The sequence below is a fragment of the Bos indicus genome, chromosome 22 (genome assembly GCF_029378745.1).
Source record: "Bos indicus isolate NIAB-ARS_2022 breed Sahiwal x Tharparkar chromosome 22, NIAB-ARS_B.indTharparkar_mat_pri_1.0, whole genome shotgun sequence".
NCBI lineage: Eukaryota > Metazoa > Chordata > Mammalia > Artiodactyla > Bovidae > Bos > Bos indicus.
Window position 1 is genome coordinate 36,733,937 of NC_091781.1, and position 12,558 is coordinate 36,746,494.

Consider the following 12,558-nt stretch of genomic DNA (forward strand, 5'->3'; position numbering starts at 1 on the left):
TTTTTGCCCTACCCCTGGCCACCCCTGCCAGTTCTCCTCTGGTAACCACATTCATTAGTTCCATCTGTAACCCTGTAACTGCAGGGCTTGTATCACAAACCCCAGTCTAATTAGCACTCTTGTATTATATCTCAGCTAATTTTCAAAGGCACCATGAAGGGTGGGTGTCTTTATCTCCACTTTAGAGATAAAGAAATCAAGACCAAGTGTAGGAAAGTGATGTCCCAAGACCACATACTTGGGAAGTGGCAAAGCTCGGATTTGAGTCTGTGTGTGCCTGACTGAAAAGTCCACATTCTTCACATTCTATCGGCCTATCAATGTGTTCTTTCATTTTGCAAACAGAAAAATGGCAACAAATCAATGATTTCTCTTTTCTCACCACCAGCTTTATCAAGCAGTAAAGGTGAATTCTTGCTCAATGGAGACTTTGTTGTCACGATGTCCAAAAGGGAAATCCGTATTGGGAATGCTGTGATAGAATACAGCGGGTCCGACAACGTTGTGGAAAGAATCAACTCCACAGGTCGCATTGAACAAGAACTTCTGCTTCAGGTAAAAAGAGCCATGAGCCCATGCCCCTTTTCTAATTCCATGAGTTGCCAGGCCCACATCCATCCTCTCCATTTTCTCTACATATTCCAGGTATTGTCGGTGGGAAAGTTATACAACCCCGATGTGCGCTATTCTTTCAATATTCCCATTGAAGACAAACCCCAACAGTTTTACTGGAACAGTCATGGACCCTGGCAAGCATGCAGCAAACCCTGCCAAGGTATCTACTTCTAGGTTGAGTTCAAGGGATTTGACGTGTTTTTTAATTCTTTATTTCTTTCTTTTTTGTGGAGGCAGTTCTGTCTGCATCCATTTTCTAATCTTTCTCTACCTCTGTCTGGTCACTTTGGGCTGGCAAGTTGAACTATTTAAGGGATTTAGGACATGTTTGGTTTCCTCACCATGTGTGAAGCCAAGCAAAATCAGCTCTGCCAAATTGATTTTACACAGACATAAATTTAGTAGTCATATTATGTGCAATTTATCTGGTTTCCTTTTGTCTAATTTATGAGTTGGCAAACTACAGACAGTGGGCCAAATTCAACTCACTTCCTGCTTTTATAAATAAAGTATTATTGGAACACAATTTTTTACATACGTAAGTGGCTGCTTATGCCCTATAACAAGAGTTTAGTAGTTGCAGTAGAGATCACATGGCCCACAAAACCAAATATATTGACTATCTAACCCTTTACAGAAAATGTTTGCCAGTCTCTGGTCTAAATAGTTGATGGAATAGGTTACTTTGTCTGAAAAATATTTTTTCCTCCTTGCTTAGGGGAGCGGAAACGAAAACCTATTTGCACCAGGGAATCTGATCAGCTTACAGTTTCTGATCAAAGATGTGATCGACTGCCTCAGCCGGCACCCATTACTGAACCTTGTGGCACAGACTGTGACCTGAGGTGAGGCCAGTGTTTCCTCATGGTCTTTATTACTGAGTTGTGAAGGTATTGCAAGGAGCAGGTGGGATATTAGTCTTAGGCCCCTTTCTTGTGTTTCAGTGAAATAAGCTTTAGTCAATTTTCCATCCCTCTGAAACTGATTATCTAAGACATATGCCTGCAGATTTCTTGTTCTTTTCCTAAGAATTAAAAAAATAGCTAATAGAGTATGGCAGCTGCCCAAGAAAGTTCTCATTGGACCCTCACAACTTGCTGCATAGGTATTATTATGACTGAGTTACACTGAATGCAAACGTTTGTGATTTTTTTTTAAGTTTGTATTTTTTTCTGTTTGAAAGACTACAGAAAAGGAGAACCTCATCTATCAAAGTACCTTTAATAGTCAGTATCCACCCAGAATGTTTATCACCAGTATAAGAAGTTTTATATACATGAATGTTGCAATGCACTAAGGTAGTCATGGAAAGAACTAGAGGAGGTTTTATATACAGATAGCAACCTGCTCCAGTACTCTTGCCTAGTAAATCCCATGGACGGAGGAGCGTGGTAGGCTATAGTCCATGGGGTCGCAAAGAGTCGGACATGACTGAGCGACTTAACTTTTCACTTTCATGCAGACAGTTCAATATTTAAGAAAAGTATGAAATTTTAGGCCACAAATGGTGAGTGAGTAGAGAATTATAAAGTTTTTCTATTTTCCTGCAATTGACCATGTCATGTTTGAATGTTCACCAGCCTAGGGTTTGCATTGTATAGTCTACATGTCAGTTAAATGCAGGTAAGATAAGCTGGTGCTTGTCCTCCTTTCAGAGAAGAAATTACCAGCAGGGAATAGTTTGGGAAATTGTTAAGGTCCCATCATTCATAAATAGCAAAATGAACACAGAAATATTTAGAAAATAGTGATATTTAATATCACTGAACCTAAAAAATGCCAAGTCCTATCAAGTGGTATTGTCAGCTCCTAGGGCTGGAGTAAAGATTATTAAGTACCCTCAAGGCTCTGAGAGAAGAGAGGAGTGCTGTGATTAGCTAGTTATGTCTGGCAGTATTACGTTAGGCAGTATTAATTCGTTTTGAGTTATGTTCGTATAAACCGATTGCTTCAGTCAGTGGAGTTAAATTAGTTAAATTAGACTTAAGGTCAATTTTCAAAAAATAATTAGCTAATTGCTGAACTGCAGTAATCACTAAAACAGGGAAAAAAGATTGAGTTGGTAAATAGATTGCTTAATTTAACCTTATTAAATTGGGAAAGATGATATAAGATTAGCCTTATTTCAAATTATCACTGAAAATAATAATAATTAACTAGTATTAATTAGTACTGTGAATATCATTCAGCAGTAGAGTCGACCATTTACTAAGAACCATATTTAAACATTATGTTTTGATTCCTTGCTTGGGAGGATCCCCTTGAGGGGAAAATGGCAACCCACTCCAGTATTCTTGCCTGGAAAATTCCATGGACAGAGGTGCCTGGTTGGCTACAGTCCATGGGGTCACAAAGATTCAGACACAACTGAAGTGACTGAGCAAGCACGAATTATCCTAATATTTGTATATTAATTGTTATATAATCTTAATTAACATCCTACTTATTTATATATCCTATAAAATTAATACATTAATTCCTCAAACAGCACAGTGGTGTAAGTAGTATTATTATCTCCACTTCAGAAATAAGGAAAACAGAGTCTGAGAGAGGTATGTCAAAGGTGATATTCTAAATTCCCCATTTGGAGAAAGGTACCTTTTTTCCTTTTTTAATACTAACTTAAAAAAACTAAAAACCTAAACTCTACTGATACCAAAGGAGACGAGTAGCTCAGGGAACAGGCTTGAATGATGATGGCACCTCTGGCTGATTAAAGAAAAGGAAGTGAAGGAATTTTAGCCTTGCTTTTTGGTACAAGTATCTATGGTAGAAGTGACACACCTTGAGGATAATAATTTAGAAATAAAAAGAAAAAATTGTAAGTTTACTGCTACTTTTCACAGCCTTATAACTAGACAGGTACATGCTCACGTCTTAAGTAGAAGATCATGTTTGTTTTTTGGCTGCACTACAAGGCTTTTGGGATCTTAGTTCCTCAACCAGGACTAGAACCAAGGCCCTCAGCAGTGAGAGCAGAGTACTAACCAGTGGACCATCTGGGAATTCCCTCGAAGATCGTGTTCATTTGTCAGCATTCAAATGCATATCTTGCTGGTGTTTACAGATTGTTGGAAGAATAAAATTATCCACTGAAAAATATGCAAATGCAGAAACAAGTTCAAATAAGCATTACTGTCTTCTCTCTGTCAACCTGAAAATTGCTATTAATTTATACTAATTGTTGCCAAGTATCTGTGTGCAAAATGGAAAAATAGTAGAGAGGATTGCACTGGTTGCTGAAACTCTTAGTTTTCCCCAAAACATTTTTATGGAACACTAGTTCAGCAAGATGATCCAGAGCAAACCAGCACGTGAGAAGAATTACCGTCTTCTCTACTATGTGAAGATTTGTAGCTTGGATTAGCGATTTGAGGGCCCTGAGAAGTTCTGCAATCGAAGAACCTACTTATATCAGTAGTTTCTCAAATTATTTAATGCCACAATGCCCCACACACCCACAGAGAAATACAGTTTTGTTTTTTTTTTGTTCCCATTTATTAACAAACACTTTGCCTTTCTGCAATATAAATTGTCACATGACATGAATGAATGAATTCAAAACACTGAAGGTGAGATGACTTTCCAGGTGAGAATAAATTAAGTGAGTAATAGCATTTTGAGACCTTTCCTAAGGCAGTACTGTGACCTTTCCACAGACTACATTCTCTGCCCGAATTCCGGGGATTGTGTGAATATCAGGGAAACTCTAGTACACTGTTCTGAGCCCAAGCTGCTAGTGTGCTTTCTTGTGGGGAAGGGAGGAGGATTCCTGCCTCCCTTTTCCAGGATGGAAAATAACCTTTCCACAAGGAAGTGATGATGAAGGCAAAGAGAAGGTAACCAGGAATCAAAGGGCAGATGGAAGTTCCAGATGCCTCTGTTGAACTGGTCCATGTTTCTTGGCTCACTTCCTTAGGGAAGTGAGAGTTTGCCCAGATTAAACTTTGACAGGATGAGATAAAGCACTGTTGTACAATCCCCATATAACATTTTCCGGTTAGAACAAATCCTCCAAATACTATGCCACTCTCATAGAACATCTCAGTAGCCCACTTTATATGCCAAATGTAGAAGTGGATCAACTCTGACCTACTTTTGAGCATTTGTGAGAAATTCCAAGATAAGCGTGTGTCCAGTGCTCCTCTTTTCTTCCTGAGTGTAGATGGGAGAACTCTTAAGGCTTTGGTATTTGACAAACCACCGAGTTTCTGAGCAGGAGAAAATTAATGATCAAGAGTGAAATCATCCTTTTGGGATTGCTAAATTTGATCAGCGTAACATGTCTCAAGCTCATTTATTCAGACTGTTCTATTCAAGTAGATTTTTTTTTCTTTTTAAAGCACTAGCCCCATTGCTGGAGTGTTAAAAGAGCTACTTGATTTATCAGTACATACTGAGCACCTCCTGTGTGCCAAGAAAGGCTTATTATATGTGCTAGGGATACAAAGTTGACAAAAGTTTGTAGACTCAAATCTAATTTTAAAAGTGAATAATTGTGGGGCTGGAAGGGATAGATAGGTGGAGCACAGAGGATTTTTAGGTCGATGTGATACTATAATGGTGGATATGTTTCACTATGCATATGTCCAACCCATGGAATATATAGCATCAAGAGTGAACTCTAAGGAAAACTGTCGATTTCAGTGATAATGATGTGTCAACAAAGGTCCATCAGAGTGACAAATGTACATTCTGGTGGGGGTGTGTTGATAATCAGGAGGCTGTGCATCTGTGGGAGCAGGGGTGTATAGGGGCAGGGGTGTGGGGAAATCTCTGTACCTTCCTCTCAGTTTTGTCATGGAACCTAAAACTGCTCTAAAAACAGTAGTCTTTAAAAAACAGGTAATTGAGTTATATATATGGCCCATACAATCTTTATTCACCAAGTAAAGTTTATGATACTTGAATTTCAGTTATAGTTCCAATTAAGTATTTAATTAATGGCAATCCATTCCTTTATTAATTCATAGAATGTCCATTGAGCATTTTCCAGCACGTGGCCACCTAGAAGTTTCTGAGGGAATGTTTCCAACAGTTGTTCGTTCTCTGTTAAAAAGTAGCCTACTTGACAAACAAAATGCTGGGTTGCATGAGTCTTTTAAATATAAAATTGTTCTGTTTTTTTGCTCTGTTGAATTCCATTTTTTTTTCTTTTTAGTTGCTTGAATTTCAGATTGACTGTATTGGGGGAGAATCTTCATAAAGATAGAACCTCTGACTGTCATTTTGTGACTTTCATGCATGTTGGCAGTGATGAAAAATACATGGAAATGTTGGTTTCAAACTGAATTTCAGTGACTGACTATGGTTTTGGGTTCATGGTATTTAAGGAAGAAAACAGAATTCAGCTCTTCTACCAGTTGAGTCTAGATAAGACATATATATTTAACAGTAATACTGGTTTCTCCCCCATGATTTGTGCACAGGTGGCACGTGGCCAGCAGGAGTGAATGTAGTGCCCAGTGTGGTCTGGGTTACCGCACATTAGACATCTACTGTGCCAAGTACAGCAGGCTAGATGGGAAGACTGAGAAGGTTGATGACAGCTTTTGCAGCAGTCACCCCAAACCAAGCAACCAGGAAAAATGCTCAGGAGAATGTAATACTGGTGGCTGGCGCTATTCAGCTTGGACTGAAGTAAGTTGGTTCTCATTCAGAGAGTCTTCTTGGATGTTAAATCTGATTAGTTGATGATGACTCCTTACAGAGCTGCATTGAGGAAACCTCATTAAGAGTACCATGATTGACTTATAATGCCTGCCCGCATTAAAAATGCAGAAAAGAGTAATACAATCGATCTGTGATGTCTGGTGTGGGCATAGCGTATGGAAAATTGGAAGTGGTGGAACAACTTAGCCAAACACTTTTTTCATATCCCACAGGCCATTTCTGATTTTGTTGTCCTATACCAGTTTGCTAATATTGGCTTTGTTATGAACCTGGTAAATAAATTGATACCATAAATATATACCCCTAAAAAGAACAAGTAGAACTGACCAGGCTTTGTTGGTTAGTTGTTTCCTTAGGATTGGAAGAGACAAAATAGCCCAGCCAGTATCTTGAGCATGCTTGATGAGAAACTTAGCAACACTTTGGCTTCATTTTTTTTTTCCCTTTCAGTGTTCTAAAAGCTGTGATGGTGGAACCCAGAGGAGAAGGGCTATTTGTGTCAACACCCGTAATGATGTACTAGATGACAGCAAATGCACTCATCAAGAGAAAGTCACCATTCAGAAGTGCAGTGAGTTCTCCTGTCCAGAGTGGAAATCAGGAGACTGGTCAGAGGTGAGATGGGAAGGCTGTTAATTCCCCAACAGGTCATCTCTGATGCTCAGTTCTGAGCCTCTCCAGGTCAGTCCAAAGTTAAACCAGCTGCACCGTTCTCCCACCTCCCATTGAAGAAACAACTCTTCTTCCACCCACCCTGTGATTGTCCTACTGGACATGACATGGGTGATCTCAGAGTTGCAGTGGGTTTAGCTGGATCACCCACCATAATAGCTTCTATTGGGGATTTTTGAAGTTCTAGTCCCTCACCTTCTCGCCTCTTTCAGACCTGGCTAAGTTGCTGTAAAGGAAATCAGAGCTTTATTAATTATAAAGCTGCATTGGCTTAGATTTGAAGTTTATAAAAAATGAGATTCCCTAATAGCTTATCTTTGAAATGAGAGAATTGAACCCTAGCAAGTGACCTATTTGATTACCCATCCAGTTGCTAGTGGAAAACTTGGGAAAAAAGAGAAAGGACCAGGCTGAGTGTTCTAGGTTTATGCTTTGCTTATCTCTTATTTGAGGAAGCATATCAAATTGTTTAGCAGCGTGGTCCCGGGACAATAAGAGAAAGAAGATGAAGGCTCTTTCTCAATTTTATAAACAGTGCTAGTATTTCCCAGTGAGATTGTCTCTGAGCAGGTCCCCCCACCCCTGTCCCCCAACGCACCTTCCTTCAGAGGAACACATGGCAGGGGAACAGAAATTGTCTTATTCACTGGGCCAAGTCAGGAATGTGGGGAGAGAGATATTTCTACAGCTTCTGTATCCATTCCCTTATCTCATTCAGGTAAGTGAAATATTAACTGTTTACTTTCAACATTAATTAAAATCTCAGTCTTAAAAGAATACTGTTAATGTCTCTAAATGGCAGAAAAGTAACATTACATGTGATTAACAGTGTCTGTCTCCTGGACAGATTAACAGGAAAGCTAGTGCTTGTGTTTATGTTAAAAGCAGCCTTAGCTTCAATCTCGATCCCATATTTGGTTAAAAAAAAAAAAAAAATGAAAGAAAGCATTAGATTTAAGTTCTACCTAGATAGCTAATACTAGATAAAGTATCATATCAAGTTATGTAACAAACCTTTCCAAAAATAGATAATGAAATAGAGGTGGGAAATATCAAAATATATATTCAGTATGATCCCAATGTTCTATAGCTAAAAGAGGAAGAAAAGAGCAATATTTTAATAATGGTATCTCTAGGTAGATAGTGAGACTTGGGGCTTGTTATAATTTTCTCTTTTATGTTTTTCTGTATTTTTCAAGTTTTCTACAATGAGTGTAGATAACAATGATTATTATATTTAAGGCTCCTTAAATGAACAGGAGCTAAGCACTTCACTTGAGTTTTTCTCATGCAGGTTTCACAATTGCCAGCCGTTAGCACTACTGTATTCCCATTGTACAGCCAAGAAAACTGAAGGACTGGGAGATCACTTAACTTAGTATCGATAGTCAGTTGTATTAGGTTAAAATCCAAGTTAATCTGACTCATAAATTCCCTACCGTTAACTCATATGCTACCAAGCCATGGATGCTATTTTTTAGAATTTCAGAGCAAGATGCTATGTGACGTTTAGCTGTGCTTGAAACTGGCCCAGAGCCTGGATAAATACCGAGTGAATGAACGAATGAGTGACAGAGCCAAAAGCGTAAGGCCTAATATGTTTACAGATTGCGACAAGAGAGAGAGAAGAATTGCTCTGGGAAAAGAGCACACCTGGTTTTGCTAATCGATGACTAATCCACAAGAACATCAGAGTGCATTGTTCAGAAATGACCCTGACTAGCTGTGCCTTTTCTTACAGTGCTTGGTCACCTGCGGAAAAGGGCATAAGCACCGCCAGGTCTGGTGTCAGTTTGGCGAAGATCGATTCAACGATAGAGTCTGTGACCCTGAGACCAAACCGACCTCCATGCAGACCTGTCAGCAGCCAGAATGTGCGTCCTGGCAGGCGGGTCCCTGGGGACAGGTATTTTGAATGATAAAGTTCTTAACTACATTCTTTCCTTCTTATCTGGAGCAGGCCTGCAGAGGGACATTCCAGTGGCAGGGATTTCACCACTGTAGCATGTGGCATGCGCAGTCCCTCTGTGGCACCAAGCGCTGGAAACCCTGTAACCGTTTTGCTACACTTCTGAGGGTTGTTGCTCCCCTCCGGGAGCTGATCATTCCCTTTCCAGACCCACGTGTGGGTGTTCGCCCTTGGGTTAAAACTGTAGCTTGAGCACACACACATTGGAACAAATTCACAACAGATCTCCTCGTGCCTGGCTGATGCTATCTACTAGCATGCGGCTGTGGGTCTGTAACAGAATGTGATCCAGTGCCAGTGTCTTTGGCAGGAGGGTCTGGGCTGGGATTTGAAAGGGATGTTTTAGCTCCCAGTGTCATGATTCCTAAGCTCACCTCTTAAAAATAAGTCAGGCTTTTCAAACAAAATTAATTAGATCAAAGTTTGCAGGCTTCCTCTCTCTTTGAAAGAATCTCTTCCAAGTCCCTATTGTTGGTTTCACAGTCACTTGAACTATTCTGAAAGGAAAGAGTGAGAATCTCCCTTGGGCTTGCATTTAAGAAGTCACGACTCTTAGAATTAAGTCTTTCCTAATATAGAAGCAAAAGCGTTCTGGGTACTATTTAAGTAGCACTCCAAGTTCCCTAGAGAAGCAAAGCAGCTGTTTGCTGTCACTTACGTAATCTCTCTAAGACTGCCTCTCCCTCCACCCAGTCCAACCACAGCCACAGCCTCTTCAGCCCCCTGGCTTATGTCTTCATTTCCAACATGTGTGAAGTAAATGAAAGTAGCTTTATTACTGCACCCTTACAGTTTCTACCATTCACATTGGGGCTCTTCCGAATATGCCTTGTTAACACAGCATCCTTGGTGGTCAGAATGGTTGATCATGTTTCATCACACTCAGTAAATAGGTGGAGTCTGCCTACACTCCATACCTTGCCTCCTATTTGTCTATATCTGCGTATCTCTTGTGGAGAGTGCATCTCAGGGTCACTGTTAAGATTTGAAGATAACATCTTTTAGAACTAACTGACCTTTTTTTTTTTCCCCATGTCTATGGCATGTCAGTCTTAGCCAGAGATTTGTCCTTCCTTTGACTAAACATACAGTTCACGGCAACCAACTGTTCTTTGTTGTTGTATTTTTTCCCTTATTATTGAAGGATAGTTCATGTTTATAAGAGAAGTTTTGTAAAAAGCAATTTAGCAAAAAGGAGATAGCCATACTCCTAACTCTGTATTTCAGAGTTAATACATTTATGATTTTCTTATGTTTTAAAAACTAGTATTAGAATTGTACTTATTTTGTTAATTGAAGTAAAACTCATGTAACAAAATTAACTGTTTTGAAGTGAACAAATCAGTGACATGTAGTACATTCAGAATGTTGTGCAACCTCCACCTCTATGTAGTTCTAAAACATATCACGCTAAAATACTCATCAAGCTGTTACTCCCCATTTCTCCTTCAACCCTGTGGCCAGCATTCTGCTTTCTAGCTCCACGAGTTTACTTATACTAAGTATTTCATACACATGAAATTATACAATACATGATCATTTGTGTCTCCAGCTTCTTTCACATAGCATAATGTTTTTGAAATTCATCATGCTGTAACACACATCTGTACCTCATCCCTTTTTATGTCTGCATAATATTCCATGTGTGCATATACCATAATGTATACATTTATCCCTTTAAGAATATTTGGGTTGTTTGCACTTTTTGGCCATTGTGAAAAGTGCTTAATTCTTCTATACATGTTTGGTAGAATTTACCAGTGAAGCCCTCTGGTCTTAAGACTTTTTGTTATTATGAGATCTTTGATTGCTAAGTCAATATTTTTACTTCTTTTGTGTTTCTTCTTAAGTCAGATTTTGTGATTTGTGTGTTTCTGGATAGTTTGTATGGGTTTGGAAATTCATGTGTTTTATCTCGATTGGCTAGTATGTTGGCATAGAATTGTCCACACTACTTTCACTATCCCGTTTATTGCTATAGAGTCAGGAGCAGCGCTTTCACTTTTGTTTCTGATTTTAATTGTTTGCATCTTCTCTGTTTTACTTTTAATCAGTCTAGGTAAAGGTTTATAAATTTTATTATCTTTTTAAAGAACCCTCTTCTTTAAGAAAACCTGATTCTGCCACTTTTTGTCAGTTTGATAGCTTTTTCAGAGAGCGGGAATGGATCAGTTCTTTACTATCTGCCCTTTCCATGACATCACTCCCTCTACTTACTGTTTTTTAACCACTTTTAAATATAACAGTTAGCCTTAGTGAACATATTTCCTTTATGATCTGTTTGCTATGGTGCATTGAATTGACTTTGGTTCTTCCCTATTTAGGTGGTTTCTAATATTTTGTCTTTTATAAATAATATTGTGATGACCGTTCTTGTATAGAAATATTGATGCAAACTACATTTCTTTAGGGAAAATTTTCAGAAGTCAGATAAGAACTTTACAAAGTACCTATTTTAGCCACAGCATTCTGCTAGGTATAGTGTGAAAGATGTAAAAATGATTGACATGTACTCCCCTCCTTCCAGAGGTTTGCAATCAAGGAATTAAACTACAAACATTGTTCCTATGGGAGGTAGAAATAATGCCATGTGATATCTTGATAATTGATCAGTGTAATTTGTACAAAGTAGAATTACCCGCTCTTAACTAATTTCTTGGGGTGGCAGTCCTCTGGCCCACTATGATGGCAATATTTTTTCTCTTGTGAATGTTACGGGTGAAGTTAGGGAAAGAGAACATTTGGTAGATTGTATGTACTTTCTGTTTTATTTCTCCCCTCAGTGCAGTGTCACTTGTGGACAGGGGTACCAGCTAAGAGCAGTGAAATGCATCATTGGCACTTACATGTCAGTGGTGGATGACAACGACTGCAATGCCGCGACGAGACCAACTGACACCCAGGTAAGGTGCCTTTGTCAAAATCAGTTACTGACCTTGGGCACTAAGATGCCAAAACTTCCCAGGAGCTCAGTCAAAACAGAAGTCCTTTCATAGGTAAGTATGTAGGTAGAGGAAACAGTAGATTAACTAAATTGTTCTGGATTTACTTATGTGTTATATTCTGGATCTAATTTTTTGATGTAGTACTTTTGTCTTCTATATTTCTTTGAATTGTATGTAGATTTTGATTCTGATTCTGAATTATATGTAGATTCTTAATTCTGATTCTTCCTAGGTGGTGAAGACTGACTCTTTGTGCTGGTTTTCTTGAAGTCAGATTTTTTTTTTTTTTTTTTAATAATTCCAGTGTCAGTCAGTTAAGTAACTCAGTCGTGTCCGACTCTTTGCAACCCCATGAATTGCAGCACGCCAGGCCTCCCTGTCCATCACCAACTCCCGGAATTCACCCAAACTCATGTGCATTGAGTCGGTGATGCCATCCAGCCACCTCATCCTCTGTCGTCTGCTTCTCCTCCTGCCCTCAATCCCTCCCAGCATCAGAGTCTTTACCAGTGAGTCAACTCTTTGCATGAGGTGGCCAAAGTATTGGCGTTTCAGCCTCAGTATCAGTCCTTCCAATGAATACTCAGGACTGGTCTCCTTTAGGATGGACTGGTAGGATCTCCTTGCAGTCCAAGGGACTCGCAAGAGTCTTCTCCAACACCACAGTTCAAAAGCATCAATTCT

General features: G+C 39.2%; 1 protein-coding gene across 3 annotated transcripts in view; it reads left to right on the plus strand.

Moving 5' to 3' along the window:
- ADAMTS9 (ADAM metallopeptidase with thrombospondin type 1 motif 9) overlaps positions 1-12,558 on the plus strand; it is a 162,584-nt gene that overhangs the window by 67,746 nt on the left and 82,280 nt on the right. For all 3 annotated transcript variants that reach the window (XM_070777120.1, XM_019984324.2, XM_019984325.2), the window contains exons 17-23: positions 389-555; positions 646-775; positions 1,334-1,460; positions 6,045-6,255; positions 6,739-6,903; positions 8,702-8,866; positions 11,713-11,832. In XM_070777120.1, coding sequence (XP_070633221.1) covers positions 389-555; positions 646-775; positions 1,334-1,460; positions 6,045-6,255; positions 6,739-6,903; positions 8,702-8,866; positions 11,713-11,832 — 1,085 coding nt within the window. The remainder of the gene's footprint in view (positions 1-388; positions 556-645; positions 776-1,333; positions 1,461-6,044; positions 6,256-6,738; positions 6,904-8,701; positions 8,867-11,712; positions 11,833-12,558) is intronic.